General features: G+C 36.9%; 1 protein-coding gene across 3 annotated transcripts in view; it reads right to left on the reverse strand.

Annotated features, from left to right (window-relative positions):
- The window catches only part of TBC1D8 (TBC1 domain family member 8), a 113,464-nt gene extending 100,071 nt beyond the window's left edge, over positions 1–13,393 (reverse strand). The window contains exon 1 of one of the 3 annotated variants that reach the window (XM_074300420.1): positions 13,132–13,393. In XM_074300420.1, coding sequence (XP_074156521.1) covers positions 13,132–13,258 — 127 coding nt within the window. In that variant the 5' untranslated portion in view covers positions 13,259–13,393. The remainder of the gene's footprint in view (positions 1–13,131) is intronic. The other 2 variants (XM_074300421.1, XM_074300422.1) reach the window with 2 other exon arrangements.
- Positions 13,394–19,326: the final 5,933 nt, after the last annotated feature.

Here is a 19,326-nt window from a genome sequence, read left to right on the forward strand (position 1 = left end):
TTTTGCATTTTGAGTCCCTCACCTGTCTGTCAGGAAGTCCACAGCATGCTTCATTCTTAGTACTCTGAAATCATGGCTGGCCATTCCACTTGTAGAGTTCTTAAATCTTTCAAAGTTGTAATTCTTTAAAATGTTGTCATACACATTTTTCACCTGGTTCTGCTCACTTTACTCTTAAACAATTCATATGAGCCTTTCCAGATTTCTTGGAAACCACCCCTTCAATAATTTCTTACAGCACAATAGTTTTCCTTTTATATTTGTATGCCGATTTTTTTCATTCATTCCCCAAATGATGTTTCTAGTTCCTGGCTATGAAAAAAAGAATTGTTATAGTCTTTTTCATCATTTGAATTTGATCTCTTTAGACTATATACCCAGTAGTGCTATCAGTGAATCAAAAGATATGTACAATTTAGTGAATTTGGAGCATAATTCTAAATTGCTAAAAGGTTACATTTAAATATTGTGAGGAGGGAGTTTTCAGAATAAAGGTTAAGAATGCCATAGTCCTGAGAGGTACCCATTCTTAAAAAAAAAAAGACTAAATGTTACTTTTTCATCATTACAATCTGTGAAAATAAGTCAGAAATGGAGGTGGCAATCAACAAGAAGTCAACAAGCATTTATTAAGTAACTACTCTTAAAAAATAAGGACACCAAAATTATGACTCTAAAACTAGCTCCCTTATCAGAGGGGCTCTTTTCCCAGCAAACAAAAGGCATAATGCTTCTCAATGAAGATGCTCTGGAATTAGAAGTAAATGAAAACATGTAACATTAGAGACATTTCTGGAAATAGATTTGAGGCTTCTGTGAAGACAACACACCCTACGTGTGCTAGACATTATAAAAGCTAAAAATGGAGTAGTGAGAGGACAGATATGAAGCATAAACAATCTGTGAAGCAACAGTGCCATACTATTCTAACTGTTGCTAATCATAGCCAAGATAGTTCAGTCCTTTCTGTTAATTTTGAAAACATCACAGTATAACATATTTACTTTCTCAACCTTTGTGTTTCCTGTATGCAGAGCAATGATCCCCACATCTTATTTTCTGGCTGTTCCAGACCCAGCATTCTACCCATTCTACTACCTAGCTGCCCCAAAACACTTATGTAATTTATGTACTTTATGCACCCAAATACATAACATACTTGCCTTTTTCCATTACTACATTCTTCATACTTAATACTTCCAAAGGGAAAAATGATCTTTTGCATTGAAATTCTTACTTAACCCTTCAGTTCATATATCCTATATCCCATATCATGTTTTCTCCAATGGCTTGGGAGAGACTGTCCCCAAGTATTATACACTTAGTATGATAAGACTCATAAAAAGAAAATTATTTAAAACAAACATGGAGAGAGAAATTCAATATCTAATTCTAAGAACAGAAATAAGCTATCTTATATGAAAGTTATGAGGTTGAAACCCTTTTCCTTCTGGTATATTATGCATGTGGTAGAGAGGAGTAGGGTGGACTGGGATGAGGGGATTCAGTGCAGAAAAATAAAGTACCTCAAAGAACAGGGGAATGCCACCAACTCTTACAGCAAGTAATTCTCAAAACTGATAATGCAGAAAACATGGCACGAAGCAATGAATCCATGTACCGATGACAACTACCCCATGTTTAGTTTCCAGTAGACAAGCCAACTCCAACACCAGTAAGTCAGCACTACCATCATGATAGGATCTATCCTAGTTCAGTTTTGTCTATTACACATTTGTAGCTACCATTCTATCCCTCAACTCCTTGCAACCTCAATCATCCACAATACAGTTCCAACCCCAGAATAATGGGGGAAAATGTTACTGATTTCATAATGAGGAAAAGTATACCAATTATATTTAAATAACTATTAAAATTAATAGCAATTATTATAAATGTATCAGAAAATATGCTTGAAAATATTACAATCCAAGTTTTAAAAACAGATGTAAAAGAAGCATATTCTGTTTGGGAACTATATCCTTTAATGATAGTGAGCAGATACTAAGTGATCAGCATTCCCAGCACAGAAAATTTAAAAATATCAAGGAATAGCTTTCCCCATAGTGAATGGGAAAGCATAAAAGGAAAGAGGAGGGGAAAGGGACGGAAAACCACAGAGGGGAGGGAAGGGGAAAGGAAAGAACTGAAAAGGATGAGAAAGGATGGGGGGGGGGAAGGGAAAGGAGGAAGGAAGAAAGGAGTGGAGAGGAAAGAAAAGAAGAGGAGGAGGAAAAAAAGGAAAGGAGGGGAAAAGAGGGGAAGGAATAAATACTTTTTATGATGATGTTAGCATTCCTGCTATAAACAGAGGTATCATGTGACAATAATCAGAGTTCTCTAGGCTTCAAGGCTTTAACTTTCAACCAATAATTAAGTCTCTAACATCTTTCCCTATTACATAGCAAGCAATGTGGTATAAAAAGGCATCATGGAAAGGAAAAACAAATGGTATGAGCCCACCCATTGGTTCCAGAGGACCAACAATAAAGAATGTTATGCACTCTTGACAGAGATATGAAGGATTCAAGAAACAGAATGAGACGTACCTTTTGGGCATGGCTAATGCAGCAATTTGTTTTGTCTGATTAAATATATTTGTTAACAAGAGTTTCTTTTTCTATTTTTTTCAAGGTGGGAGGAGTTGGAGGCAAAGAAAATACATGTTTTTTGAAAAATAATTAAAATATCAAAAACCAACAAGCTATAATTAAGTTTTAGGAAATTAGTTTTAGGAAAATGGATTTTGTCAAAAGTGTCTTATTATATAATGTGATAAAATTGTAGTTTCATGAGAAAAAAACTAAAGAATATGTGTCAAAAATCTTGTAAACTCAATGCTAAATTGTATAGCAAAAGGAGGACATTTTGCGTATTAAACATTTTTTTTATTAAAGATATATTATCTTATTTGAAGAATGTTTTCCACGGGAATAGTAGAATGAAATCCTCTAAATAATTATAATGTACCCTGGTCTTCCATATGTTTATCTTGCTGAATGTTAAATAGATACAAAAAGAAAACATCTTAGCACATACACACACATCCCCATTAAAAATATTTAAAAAAAAACTCAGTAGTATAACAAAAGAGTGAACACAATAAATTGACTAGCTAATTTACCTTTCCATTGCAGATGAAAAGAAGACCATAAGTCTTCTGAAGAGTAATTTGTAAACTGAGACCCTCATGAATCCAACTATCTTGTTTCAAATCATATTCTCTAATTAAGTTTCTTTAATTTTGTCAAGCAAACTTACAGGATTCCTTTGTCTCATGTTTTCAACTTGTCCTGTTTGTTACTAGAATATTTGCCTCTTCCTAAAGCTAAGACAGACTTTGAAGAAGCAGTTGAACTAACTATATTAGAGAAAGTGTAATGTTAAAGAAATTTAAATAACTGGAATTAGCAGTAGAAGGGAACTTAGAAAGATAAACTAGTCTAAATTACCTTAGTTGATGGATAAGAAATCAGCTGAGATTGTCACTTTTGTACCTTACACAATAGTAACATAACCAGGTCTGACTGTTACCACAGGCTGACCAATAGAAAATTAGTGGTTTGTAGTAAAGAATAAAACAAAATAAGCTGAGTTTCACTGTTTTCTAAGGTGCCCATACACTTTTCTTTCAAATGGCTAGCATATTTTCTGTTATTTTTCAGTTCAATCTATTCACAGATAATTTTCCTAACGGCAAGAAGCTTTTAAAATAAGAGAAACAAAAAAGGAGAGAAACACTGAGGAATTTAATTTTAAAAACAAAACAAGCCTAGACTTAAGGTTGTTGTTTTGTTTTCATCAATATTTATTGAGTGCTCACAATGTATTAGTCACTCTTTGTCTAGAGCAGCCGGAATAGACACTGCAGGAGATTATACTTTAAAAGGGTATTTGTTTTGTTTTCATGGACTGCATGCCTCCCACAGGACAGAGGTAGAGACAAGAATAGATAAATTTCAGGTTGAAATGGTGATAGGTAATAAACAAAACTTATGGCTGTTAAGTCTATTGGGGAAATGATTCTGATTTTCTTTGAAATTACTGGCATTAGTTTATCACCAGTTAGTTCTGAGAATGTGTGTCTGTAGGCACAGATCACAATTTAGCTTATGAGGAGAAGCTAGCATAAGGGTAAGAAACCTAGACTAAGAGCTAGGAAGATCTGGACTCAATATTTTTCCTTATGTATTTATGAGCTGAGAAACAATGGGCAAATTACATGACATCTTTGAGTCTCAGTTTTCTCAGCTGTAAAGTGGGAATGATGTACTTTTGGTAGCTAACCTCATGTCTGTAGATAAATTCAAATGAGACAATGTACATTTTTGCTTTGTAAACCTTAAAATACTATGTAAATGTCTATTCTAATTCATAAAAATTATTATTACCTTGATGTTAAATAGAGTAAAGAAGAGTTAGAATGGGGTATCTCCAAATAACAGACACAATTGGCTTCTGTATACTTTATGCACTCTTAATTCCATACATTAAAAAACAAAACACAAAAATCCCCCCAAATTTCCAATTCATAATTGGGAAAAAGTCTTTCTTAATTCTAATTCTAATCCTTATTACAGGATGCATAAAGGAATAAGAAAACTGGACTAAGAGTCAAAGAACCATGATTCACATTCTAGGTGTGTAACTTTGGACAGGCCACTCAACTTTATGCTATCCTTAGTTTCCTCATCTGTAAAATGGGGTTAGGAGCATTTGTATTACTCTACTCCACAAGGCTGTTGTAAAGATAAAATGAAATCATCTATATCAATCACCTCTTTTAAGTGTTATAGAAATATAAGCTATTACTATAACAATTCTTACTCTGCAATTATAGATCTTTCTCAATTTGAGGAGTCATTCCTGCACTCCATGCAGAATACTATTCAATTTTTTTTGTTAATGTACAAAAATGATTATGAAAAATATTTGTACATAGTGAAAGAATCATCAATTTCATTTTTTAAGTGCTCCTTTGGCCACCAACAGACTACAAAAACAGGTTAGCAATGCTAAATGGAGCTTTATTCCTCTATTGCTCCCTATTAGGCCTCAGAATTTAAAAGGCTATTGTTCTTCAAATGCTGAGCTGCTCTTGAACACCTCTCTCTATATATATATTTTAAATTTTTAGCCATATATACATTGCCAAACTTATTCATCACCCATGCCCATATTAAAGTCATATGATATTCCCTGAGACATAACAGAAATAAGTTTATTCAACAACCTTCTGATTTTTAACATCAATCTGAATATAAAACAAGGAAGACATATATGTTGAAAGTTATTTGCTTCTTCTATCATGGATGCTGTCCAGAACAGTACAAATGAAAGAATTCTCTATAGAGGCTGAGGCATCCATTTTGAAGATGACATTGTGCTGATCAGATTTAGCCCTGGACCGCTGAGACCATAATCACATAGAAGATTTCACCTTAATTATCTACAGAGAAAAAAAATCAAGTAAATGCAGTGTACCTATCCATGATATTGCAATTGGACAGGCAAATCAGAGTACACATATCAATATATTTGTCTTATAAAGTGGACTCAGAATTGAATAAAAGAAAAGAGGATGTATAGCTTTTGGGAAATTGTCACTCTTTTAATATCACATACTTCTAGTGATACTAGGTGGCTATGGGTAATAGAATAAAAAAGACACCAAAGATTTAAAGTTGTGGGTCTCTCAAAAGTCATTGGAGAGGCACAAAATGGGCATGAGCAGACTGACACATGTAATAAAAAGTGAATGGAGAAATTAGTGAAAATTTTACCAGAGAGATATGTTAATGCAAAGGGCAGTACCATATAAGAGTAGCCAGACTATGGGACAAATGTGGAAGGCAGAGTCAAGACAGAAAAGAAGAATATCTCCTAATTTCCCCCTCCAGACTAAAAGATAAGTGATAGAAAGTCTGTGTGCTCCTGTGATAGATATACAATGTCCCGATATTTAAAGGAAGGACCCCAACAAATTGTAGGGAAACTCTGTAAGGAAATGATGGGGATACATGGGCAAAAGCCACACAGGATGAGGAGTGCACAGTCATTCCTAACACTATGGGAGTACCCTAATCATTTGGATTACAGATCTATCAAAGTAAGGTATATCTGAAAATGTCTCTCATTCAATTTCTCTACTTCTTCATCTTTTGAGTAAACAAACAATGGGGATAGGGGAAAAGGATCAGCAAAATTCTCGTGGAAGAGACTAAGTCTGAAAGAATTCTAAAAGGGAGAAATGAGTAAGGAATTAATTCCAGGCAGTGCAAAGACTGTGATAAAAGTTGGAATGTCATGTGGGAATAACAGCAAACTGTCCAGTTTGGCTGTAAGTTCCAAGTGTATAAAGGGAAATACTGCGTAAGAAATCTGGAGAGTTAGGTTGGAGTCAGATTAAAGACTATAAATGACAAAATGAGAACTTTGTATTTTACTATAAACAAGGAATTACTAGAGCTCACTTGAGCCAGGAAGTGACTAGGTTAAGACCTGTGCTTTAGGAATATTTGGCATTTAGAGGGAAAGGACAAAAGAGGCAGAGAAACAGGAAAAAAAACCCAGAGAAAGCAGCACCAGGAAAAACTCCAAGAACTGTGTATACTTAAGAAAGAAGGGCAAACCAGGTTAAACGCTTATAAGAAGATTGACTGAGAAAATTAGTGAGTGGAGTGTTTTATTAGATAATTATGAATACATTACTCTTACTATATTCAAATGAAATGCAGTATATCATGTATAAGAAAATACTATTGTATGGTGAGGGAATAATCTGATTGGACCCATTTAAATCATCAATGAAGGTAATTTCTTGCCCTTGTTTCTCCTATATTTGCAATTTGTGGGCAATTTATACTCTCAGAAAGAAACCTAGGGCATTTAGAGTATGAATGACTTGCCCAGGTTAGTAACACAGTGAAACCAGTATGTACAGGAGATTAGGACTCTGTTCCCATGAGGCATCTCTCCTTATTACTATGCCATTTAATGTTACTTAGTCACATTTTAAAAATGCATACAAAATCATCTAAGTCATTTGATGTAATTTAGGTCCTTATGTCTGATTTAATGGCCCTCATTCCAACTTGAATTTGACACCACTAATCTAAATTACCAAAAATGGTCTTAATTTATGAAATCAAATTGACCAAAGGACTTGGTTTCAGAATTGAATAATAGAAAGAACTTGCTTGAAACAAGGGATTATAAAGGAGAATCATAAAAGATATCAAAGAAAAGTATAATACCAAAAATCGATAAAATAGGCATGTAGAGCCGGGCTTCTTAAACTTTTTCTACTCACGACTCCTTTTTGCCTGAGAAATGTTTACATTACCCCGGGTGTGTGTGTGTATACATATATATATATATATATATATATATATATATATATATATATATATATATATATATATATATATATATATATATATATATATATATATATATATATATATATGTATGTATATGTATATATATATGTATGTATGTATATATATATATGTATATATATATGTATGTATATGTATATATATATATGTATATATATATGTATGTATGTATATATATATATGTATATATATATATGTATATATATATAACAAGTATAAAGTCAAATATTTACTGATAATAAATCATACTTTCATGATACCATATTCCGTTCTAAGACTCCATATGAAGTCACAACTCACAGTTTAAGAAGTTTTGATGTAGAGCCAATGAACAACCAATGGTGCTTCACTGATATCCTTACAAAATCAAAACAAATTGAGGATAGTACCTAATATACTGGATGGGAACTATATGTAAAATTTACAGGAAGACAAGGATAAGATTCATATAGGATGAGCAAGCATAAGTGGATGGGTTATAATCTATATTGCTGGCTGGAGAGAAACATGAACTCATGCTGAGTGAAATTAGTAGAACCAGGAGATCATTGTACATGGCAAAACAATAAGATTATTCAATGATCAATTCTGATAGCCACATCTATCAACAATGAGAACATTTAGGCTAATTCCAATGGTCTTATGATGGAGAGAGCTATCTAACCCTGAGAGAGGACTGTGGGAACTAAGTTTGTTGTTGTTGACTTGCATTTTGTTTTCTTTTTCATTATTTTCTTTTTGATCTGATTTTTCTTGTGCAGCAAGATAATTGTATAAATATGTATGCATACATTGGATTTAATATATATTTTTACTATGTTTAACATATATTGGATTACTTGTCTGGGGAAGGGGATAGGAAAAAAAGAAAAAATTAAAACACAAGATTTTGCAAGGATCAACAATGAAAAATTGTCCATGCATGTTTTGAAAATAAAAAGACTTAATAAAAAAAATGCTCCTTCCTAGCACATTTTACCATCCCAGAAAAGCCTGAATTTCAAAATTATTTAAGAGTCCAACTAGCTGCTTGGCACCATGTCCAATTTAATATTGCCCAGTTGTTTATTTCCCTTTGAATGCACCAACATCACTAATGTTGGCACTCTGAAAACCTCCTACAGTGGTACACTTTGCAAAGGTAATAAAGTCTAATCCAAAACTGGCATGATCAGTCTAAGAGAGTGAGTCTATCTCAGTTGACTTACAGATTGACCTAGAGTATAGTAGCCTTTTTTTATGCTAACCCTACTACTTTTTTATTTAATGAGGTAAAGGGAGACCATTTTTATGAATTTCACTGATACCTAGAGAGTCTATAACACTTCTGCCCGCAGTGGTGAGTGCTGAGGTGGAAGAACAAAAGACTATCACTGAGCTCTTCAAAACCCTCAAACTTAAGGATAAGTAAGTATAAACTCTGGAAGATAAAGATGAGTTATCTTATTCTGTTGCCTGAGAAACAGTGGTACCAGGATGAAGTTTATTATGTCTTCACTTACTGTAGAGGGCAGAACTTTGGAGAACTGGAATACCTTTTAATCCTCAAGAATAGTAGAAAGGAGAAACAGACACATCGTCAAGACACTCTTCCAAAAACAAAAGAAAGGGGGAGCCACAGGTAACCCTAGAGAACTTTAAAATTTAGCTCTTTACACTATAATTTTTTGATTTTTGATAAAGATGTACTGGCTCCAGCAGACAGGCTTTATAACCCACTGGAAGGGCAGTGTCCAGTGTGAGCAGCTCCACTATCTTTAGATAACTGCCAGGTGATGTGGAGAGATCCAGAAAGTGGTGAATGGAAGGGACCACTGCTAGCCTGTTACATTACTATTTGCTTGTGTAATACCTCCCATGCTGCTGGATTTATGTATACTTGTTTCAAGTATACTTCTCCAAAGTTCCACCCTCCACAACTTACCTCAACCCTTGCCATTTTTCTTTTTCTTTCTTTCTTTCTTTCTTTTTTTAGATATAGGTTATAAAAGAATAGGATGGTCATCACCAGGTGATCCCCTACAAGTGTTCTGCTTCCATGTTCAAGAATAATATGATCATAATCTTTTATTTCTCTATTTCTCCCTAGGTCTTACTTCACCTAAACTCATTTTTCATTAATTATTTTTCCCTGTCATTGCAGGCCAGTTCTTCTCTGACCACAGTGCCCTCTCTTTCACAATCATATCACTTAGTAAAAGTTCAAAAGCAACAACAAAAATATTAAAACTCATAGGACTGAGGCTAAAAAGATCCTAAGAGACTATCTCATCCACCCCTCTCATTTTACAGATGAGAACCATGGTCCAAGGTCACAGAAAGTGGCAGAATAAGTGCTAAAACCCAGGTCTTTTGACAACTAGTCCTAATTTGTTCAGTAGTTTTCAGCTGTATCCAACTGAACCCCACCCCCCCATCTGAGCTTTTCTTGGCAAAGATGCTGCATAGTTTGCTCTTTTCTTCTCCGGTTCATTTTACAGATGAACAAACTGAAGCCAATAGGGTTAAATGACCCAGGAACATATAGGTCATAAAGTCTGGGGCCAGTTATGAACTCAGATTTTTCTGACTCCAGCCCATGTAGCTGTCTCTAGTTCTATAGTACAATTTTCCCTTCTTGCTTCCCCCAATTATCTATTTATATTTTATCTGCAATACTATTTGAATTGTCTCTACTTCTCTGTTGACTTTCAGCAAAAGTCTCAAATGCCATTTTTCTAAATATCTTACTCCAAATTTTTAGGGTTTAAAATAATTATTTTCACTCACAAATTATTCAGAATATTCTTTCCTTTCTGAGTTACTAGATTAAACTCCTACAACTTCCCAAATCTTCATAATAGTGATATTTCTCTTAGTCTAGATTATAAGATTCCCATTAAGGACAATCAGACCTGATAATTCAGTGTTGCTCCAACTACATAACAAATGCAACTTTTTTCATGGTCTCATATCTAAAAGTGTATAACATAAAACTGAAGGAAAAAAAAATCTGTGCCATCATTAAGGTCAACATGGTACACTGTGTCCCTAGGAAGTTAAATAGTCAGGAAACATGAGTTCTTTTGATTCTTAGGGCCAACACCCTCAACACTTTGTGCCTCTCTCTTTTTTACTTATGTTATTTTTTTGGAGAGAGAGAGAGAGAGAGAGAGAGAGAGAGAGAGAGAGAGAGAGAGAGAGAGAGAGAGAGAGAGAGAGAGAGAGAGAGAGAGAGTTTTGGACAAGGAAGTGTGGTGGATAGAATACTGGACTTAGAATTAGGAAGATAGGTGTACAGATTTTTTCTCTGACATGTGATCCTCGGAAATTCACTCACTTTCTCTGGGCCCTAGTTTCCTCATTTGTAAAATGATAAGGTCCAACTAGATAACTACCAGCGCTAAATCTAGGATCCTAAGAGAATACACTACTTATACTTGCTAAGAGGTTCGCTAGATTGTATTCATAATTATAGGCAAGAAACAATTAGAATCCAAGTCTGAGAAAACACTATAGTGGATTCAAGGCCATTGAATGTAACAAAGTCTTCATGATTGGAAACAGCTTTGAGTCTATCTTAAATTTTTATTGGACAATCCATAATGTGTTCAATGTTATATAGCTTCATAAATCAACAGGAAGTCTCAGCCTCCCTTCCTCTCTCCCTCCTAAATACATTCAATAGAACAAATACTTTCAATTTATCATCAAACTCTAATCCTGAGCAACATGTCCATCTTAAAGAATAGCTATCATACTTACTCTAAGTGGATATTCAAATAAATATCTCCCCAAATCTACTTTTTCCCTTCCAATTCATCCTGAATGATGATAATTAACTTCTCTCTTTAAGACTCTCCAATGGTTTGTTTTTGTTGCTCAGTCATTTTGTTTGTTTGACTCTTCCTGATCTCCTTTGAGGTTTTCTTAGCAAAGATACTGGAGTGGTTTGCCATTTCTTTCTCCAGGTCATTTTACAAATGAGGAAACTGAGGTAAACAGGGTTAAGTGACTTGCTCAGGGTCACACAGCTAATAAGTGGCTGAGGCTAGATTTGAACTCTGGAAGATTAGTCTTCCTGACTCTAAGCACTCTATTCACTTCTCCATTTAGTTTGGTTCTTTTTTATCAAGTCTAAAATCCTGTGTCTAACATTTTTTTGGTTTCTATCTCCCAACACAAACAGCCTGCTCCTCTTCCTTCAGAAAATCATTGTTCTCATTCAGAGGGCATTAGCAATGACATGGAAAGTGTCACTTTCCCTCATTTAGAATGTCATCCTTGATCCTCTCCACCTATCCAACCAACAACTCTGATTCCTTTCTCTGAATACCTGTGTCACAAAACTTTCCAACTCCAGTTTTTTCATCTCATTTTCCCACTTATTTTATAATCCTCTCACTACTTCTGCTTTCCCTACTACACAGAGTACACAGCTGTACCTACAGTTATATTCAGCTGATGAAACTTGTTGAACAATTCCCTTGATTTTTATATGGCATTTCTTAACACACCTTTGTTTCTTAATTCAACAAATATTTAGTAATGACCTTCTGAATTCAAGGCCTTGTGCTAGGTGCTGGATACAAATTAAAAACAAAACAAAAACAAAAATAAAACAAAAATAAAAAACCTATGGTTCTCTGTACTCAGTGTTCATTTTCTTTTGTATTTAGGATTTTTACCCTCCTTTAGCAATCCAGATTTTTGTCTCAGATCATCCCCTTAGGGAAGCTGAAGCAAAAAAAAAAAAAAAAAAAAAAAAAAAAAAAAAAAAAATGGTTAAACCGTTTCATTTTGCAATCAGGAAGATTATCTTTAGAAATGACAGTACAGTAGCTCCTCCAGCTTCCCCTCCCTCGCTTTTGTGATAACCCCACAAGTACTCTTCGATTGAGGCATACCGAGCTGAAAGTCTGAAGCTACCCCCTCCCGTCCCCCACCCCCGCTCCCAAGAGTCACCCACAGAAAAAAGTTTAGCAATCCTCTTAGGTAACCCTAATTCCTCTTGGCGGGGTTGAACTATATAGGATCCTACCTCTTCTTAAGCACCCAGCTGAAACTGGTGTTACGGTCTCCTACCCTGACCCAGGCTTCCTCGAAGGATGGCGTTGGGGCAAACTGCACACGCTCTATCCCTGAGGATTGTCGCTACGTACCTGCACAGGTGGAAACAGAATTTCCTGTTTCTTTCTGTACAAAGTCTATCTCTCTAACTCAGGCCCTCAATCAAAACTCTTGTTTACCTGAAAAGCAGTTTTCCTCCAGCCGTTCTACAATGAAGCTGGCCCACCTAGCTCTTATCCCGTAGACTGCCACTGTCAGGACCTCTCACCATAACCTGGAAGGGTTTTTTACAAGTGCAATTGGAAAGGAAATCCCAAATCCTATAAACCAACCTTCACCTCCATCACCTCCAGAACAGCAACTCTCAACTAGGAGTTACGGGGACCAGAGCCACCTAAGACGTTCGACAGCCCTACTCCCCATCTTTCACAACAGTCCATGCCTCGGGAAGCCTCCAAGGAGTCGGCCCTTTAAGCTACGAACGCTCCGGGCTCTGCCGTCTGCCAAGTATCTAAGCTTCTTCTCCTGACCTCCAAAGCTACCCCCTCCTTCTTTTGTCCCAGCCCGCCGCTCGGTTTGGCCGTCACCCCTCTTCCCCCGACCCAGCTCAGTGGCTCTGTCCCTGCCGTCCGTCCCTTCTCTCCGGGGAGTCCCGAGAGACACCTGGGCTCCCACCGCTTACCCGTGAAGCGGCCGCCGCCTTCCCCGTGGCCCCTCCGGCGCTGGAGGATGAAGTAGCAGCTGCTCTTCTGGGTGACCCAGAGCTTCAGGGCGTTCTTCAGCAGCACTTCCTCCGGCTTCAGCCACATCTTCCCCGCCTCCCGCTGCGGCCGCAGCCGCCGCCGTCCACTCTGTCCCGTCGGGGCTGCAGCCTCTGTCGCTTCGCCCCGGAATCCCGCGGCTCCTTACGGCTCCGCCCCCAGCCCGCCTGCCACAGGCCCCGCGGGTCACATCGTCCCCCACCGGGCCTGGCCTGGCCCGCCCCTTACAGCTCTCACTCCCACCCCTTTCGTCCGATCTGCTGCAGCCGGCTCGGGGAGAAGGGGAGTGCGGGTGCGCTCCGGGACTGCAGCCCCGAGTCGGTCCCCACTTAGTGGGGAGTCAGGAGCTCAGGTGGGGCTGAGGTTGGGGCTCGGGCTGGAAGCTATGCGTCCCGAGGAGCAGCAGTCTGCTCCCTCAGAGGACCAAGGAAAAAGAACCAGAAAGGGGTGCAACAGAGCCAAGAAGCAGAGGAACGGCAGCTGCAGCCCGGAGCCCAGCGCGCTTCCCAGGGCTGCGCTCGCAGCCCGAGCTCCTCCCAGCTGTCGGCTCGGAGGCGTCGCCAGCCCAAGGCAGCTTCTACTGTAGGAGCAGGTTGGGTTTCCGTGTTTCTGCCTCTCCCCAGCGCACAGTTCCGGAATCGGGAGAGGAAGTCCAGTCCCAGTTCCCAAGTCCCTCCGCCTTCTTTCCATCCCTCCCTCTGAGTTTCCAGCTCCTTCACCCCGCGAGCGTGGGTAGGATGCCGACGTCAGGAAGACCCTCCACTCAGTCCGTGGACCAGCTAGCCCGAACCAGCTGAATTATTCTTCTACATTCCTAAGCCCTTGGAAGGCAAGGATATTGGAGAATTGCGTCCTTCGCTCTCTGTTGCAAGGATTTTCCAACGCGGGGTCTTTGTCTGGGGAAGAAAAAAAAATGCTTATTACTAGAAACCCCAACTAAATCCTTTTGCAGAAGTTAAGGAACATTCGTGACATTTAGAAAAGATGTAAGCCATGGAACTGTTTTCTGATTTTTTTTGGGGGGGGGCACTTGGGAAACCTTTTTCCTGGGTTTTCTTCCAATAAGTTACCAGACTAATTTGAGAAAGATAGCTGAAGGAGGGGTTTAGGAGAGGAACAACATAAATAATAACAGACAAGCAATGCTTGTGAAATCTCGGTGGGTGTTAAGTTCCATACAAAATACTGGAGATAATGGGGCCCAACTCTAGACCAGCTGATCTGGAAAATGAAACGCAGCTGGAAATGTGCTGGGAAATCGGAAGTACTTATCAGAATTAGTCCAAGTAATGATAATTCAGAAAGTTAATTATCCAGAGATGTTGAAGTAACGTAAGGATTTTAGGAAAGAAAAAAAAAAAGGAAAGAAAAAGAATATCTTTAGATCCTATAAGGAAGAGCAATAGGCTGAACTTAATTCTAAGTGTAGACAATACTTACATAGGAGGGAGTTCTTATTATATGAACTAGTATGTGATAATAATCACAACAATCCAGTCCAACGTTTTAGGGGTAACCTAGGATGATTGTCAGATCCTCTTTGTAATATATGCGCTCAATTTGCATAAAAAGGCTTTGCTGAAATGGCTCTGGTGATCAAAAAAAATATAAGATATGATTTGGGCCTAAAAGCATCCTTTCTTCATTTACCTGGTAACAGAAAAAGGATCATCAGAGCTGAGGTGTCGATTACACTAACTGAATATGTTGTCATCATATATTGATATGATATTATCATATCAGTATATGAATATAATACTAGATGATATAAGTGCCAAGAACTAGGCAAGATAGAAAGTTTAAAAGAAGACAGGGTCTCTGCTAATTAAGAAGTATTCTAATTGGTGAAAGATAATATTACAAAAAGGGAATATTCTATCATAAGTAAATTCAAAAATGTCCAAAAAAAACTGTATATGAAAGCAACAATCTTCCTCAGATATTTCCCCCCTTCCATTTTTCTGTTAACCTTTCCCATCCATCATTGCTGGACCACTTTGAAAGAAAACCATCAAAAAAAAACCCAAATCCTTGGAGATGAGTAAATGTATCATTTTCTGGGTTAGTCTTTATCTGAAAATAAGAAGCATGAAATAAATGAATATTATTCTCCCAAACCAGTATGTATAATCAAGACTTCTTGTTGTGTTTAGTCATTTTTTCAGTCATGTCTGACTCTTTCTGAGCCCATTTGGAGTTTTCTTAGCAAAATTACTGGGACAATTTGCCATTTCCTATTCCAACTCATTTTACAGATGAAGAAATGGAGGCAAACAAGGTGAAGTAATTTACCTAGAGTCACATTAGTAAATGTCTGAGGCTGGATTTGAACTCTGGAATCAAACTCTAAGTCTTCCTGACTCCAGACCAAGCAATCTATCCACTAAAACACCTAAGTGATACCCATGTATAATATTCTAGCCTATTTATTGAAAGGAGAGAAATCAATCACACTAAGGTTTTAAAATTCTGAGATTGTGGAGGTGTTAATAATAGAGCAGAAACATTATGAATTTGGGGATATGATTAAGATGTTTAAGGATTTTATTCTCTGTAGTAGTACCTAATAAAATATTTCCATATGTTAAGCCAGCATATTTTGATCATCAATATTATTTTGTAGACATGCATCATACTCTTTCCCATAAAAATGTAAGCAATGCCTGCCATGTTTTTGTTGTTATATTTCCAGGACCTGAAAAATCTGACATATAGATATAGTTTCTGAGCAGGATTTTACATCGGGTAAGGAGAAAACAAAACATGTCAGTCCCAAGACAAAGAATTTCACTGAGCAGAAACGAAAGAAAAATATCTATTAAACCCTCCACTGTCTGGCAACAAACTACAGCCTTCTTTCTCCATATTTTTGATATTCTTTTTGCTTCAACCTAACTGGACCTGCAGCTTTTACCTGATCATGACTTACTTGCCTTCTTTTGACTCCAAATATTTAGGCAGCTCATTTCATACATCTGTAACACCTTCTCTCTTATCTCTCCAGACCAAATGATTTCATCTTCTTTAAGACTCAGCTCAAATGATACCTCTTAAATAAAATTTTCCCTGATTTTTCTTCTATCCATCCTCCCTACCTCTAATGAAAGGAATCATTCCTCAAGTTTCTTAAAGCACTCTGAATAGATTTTCCCTCTGGCTTTATAATCAATCTTTTTTTTTTTTTTTTTTTTTTTTTTTTGAAGGCTAGTATACCTCAAAAATCTGTATATTTTACTATGAGGTTTTGTTATCTTTTCCTATGGAGGGATTATGGAGGAAAAAAGGATGTGGTATCTGGGAGTGCTATTCTTACCTCATAGTTTGTACTTTTCCAAACAGGTATAAATGCCAAGTACAAGGTTCTCTATAATTCTCAGTGAGTCTTTTATCACTTATCCCCTGTTCTACCTCTCTCTAAGATAGCATGAACTTATTGTACAGGTGAATATGGATTCAAACACAAATCAGAAACTGGCTCACTATCCCTGTCCTAGTGGCAAACTGTGCCTCCTTCTCTATTGATGTGATTTTTGGCATAATAGAATCAATTCCCACAAAAACAGACAAACATGCTTGAATCCTCAATTCAATCTTTATTTGTATTTGTAAGTAATGGAGAAGGAAAATAATGCCATATTATATAAAAAAAAGGCATAAAGATTGTACCTATTATTATTTCTTGGTCTTTACAGAGACCCTTAACCTAGGATCCAATAACTTATTTTTATATTCTGATAAATGTATCTCAATATAACTGGTTTCTTTTTTAATAATAATAAAAATTATAATAACATTTAAATAATATTTGCATTTTCAGCTGTGTCTGACTCTTTTTGACCCTTTTTAGGGGTTTTCTTGGCAAATGTACTTGACTGGTTTGCTATTTCCTTCTCCAACTCATTTTTCAGATAAAGAAACTGGGTAAAGTGATTTATTCAGAGTCGAACAACTAGTAAGTGTCTAAGTCCAATTTTGGACTCAGGTCTTCCTGACTTCAGATCTGTATACTACCTACTTTGATATTTATATATCTACATTTATATAACTAGTGTTTAATATATGTCAGGAACTGTGCTAAACAATTTACAATCATTATCTCATTTAATCTTCACAACAATGCTGGGAAGTAAATGTTTTTTGTTACCCCTTATTTTATAGATGAGGAAACTGAGGCAAAGAGAGCTTAAGTGACTTGCCCAGAGTCACAGAGATAGAAGATGCATATGTATTAAATGCAAGAATTCAACTCAGGTCTTCTTGTCCAACTTTCTATCCACTGTTTCAGTGTCAAACTCCAATAAAAATGAGACCATCAAACTAGACACAAATATCCCCCCAGATTGCATATTGACTTAATTTTTTAAGTAATATTATTTATGTTTTATGTTTTTATTTTGTTGTATGTTTTTCAATTGCATTTTCATCTGGTTTGGGCTACACTCATGATTGCCAGTCTGACCAAAATTATTGCTGATGCTACCAAAATAACAACAACAACAAAAAAAAAAAATCTATGAAGTTGCTTATGAGGGTACCATTTTCCTAACCCTGGGAGCATCCCATTTCTCCATGGTATCAAATAATAGATTTAAAGCTGGAAGACACCTATGAAGTTGAGTCTAATTTGTAATTGACAAATTAGGAAACTGTGACACCTCCCCCCCAAGAGATTAAATGACAACCAAAATCATGCCATAGTATTTGAATGCAGTCCTTCCTAGCTGCAGATCTGGCACTCTAGCCACTCTACTATGCTGCTTAACAATTCTAAGGATTATTCTGAACTCAAGTTTTCTGGGAAATATACAGTGTCCTTGAATAGGAATGTAAACAACACAATTTCCAAAAGAGGTTTGATTTCAAATGCAACTGGGCAGATGAGATAGAAAAGCAGAATCATTGGAGGCACACCCTTAATTCAGGAAGAGAATGGTACTTGGAATCCAGTGCATACTGGAATACATGGGTGATTTTTTTCTTTCCCCAGACTCAGCTGTCTGTGCTCAATGTGGAGCTCTGTCCAGCCCTATAGTTAGCCTGTCACAGAAGAGTGAAAAAATAGTAAGAAGTCAACAATCAGGTGCTACCACCCAGGTATTCTTAACCTTGATTTTGACATTCCCTGGATGCAGCTGCCTCATTTCCTTTGATTGATTAATTATCTGTTCTCCCTACTCCAGCCTGCTTCGCCCACCAAAGGAGAGAAGAGGTAGTAGGCTAAAATGTCTTACATGTAAATATATCTTTCTTATTACATTGTAACTTCCTTGAAGGCATAAACTTTATCATTTTTCATCTTTATAACCCCTTTCACTAGTCTTTTCCATCAAAATTGCTTCATAAGTGGATTTTGAATATAAATGCTCAAACTGATCACATTGATTTAGATGTTTCATTCAATGATGTAGCTCACATATTTCTACTACTACAACTTTTTGAAGTCAATTAGTATTTATTAGGTGCCTACTTATGTGCCAGGGACTGTTCTAAGCTCTGGGGATACAAAGAAAGTGTTTCATTGTAATGATAAATCATATTTCTAGAGAGAGATAAGAGACATCTCTTCTCAGTAGAGAAAATCTCCTCCTTGAGTTTTCCACTTCTCTATGAGTCAGTTAACCCCAGGAACCCCCAAAACTTTCCTCCACTTGAAGTAAGAAGAGCAAACTTGTAGGCACCAAATCCCCCAGACCAGATCCATAACAAGGTTTTCATCTCCCTTCATCTTCCCTTTCCATCAATGCAAACCCCTTCCACTACCAAAACTTCTTTTCTCTCCCTCACCCACTTCCCTAAAGGTTCTTCTTTGTTTCAGAACATAGAGATCACCATCCCTTCATCTCTAGCCCTTAACTTGATTTGAGCACATCACACATTCCTTTCTACCTATTTCCACTTTTCTTTCATTCATCCTCTCATGTGGTCATACAGTCTCACAAAGAATAATTATTTCCTTGTAGGCAGGGTATCATCAGATTCTGTCTGTAATTTCCCAGTTACTGTTACTTCCACCAAACTCTTCCTGTATAGTTACAAAGAGGTTTCTTACTGGTTTCTCTGTTGTCACTCTTGTAATCATTACCCTTGACTGTGTTACTGTTGTTTGGAATGATGTT

The sequence above is a fragment of the Sminthopsis crassicaudata genome, chromosome 3, assembly GCF_048593235.1.
Source record: "Sminthopsis crassicaudata isolate SCR6 chromosome 3, ASM4859323v1, whole genome shotgun sequence".
Classification (NCBI taxonomy): domain Eukaryota; kingdom Metazoa; phylum Chordata; class Mammalia; order Dasyuromorphia; family Dasyuridae; genus Sminthopsis; species Sminthopsis crassicaudata.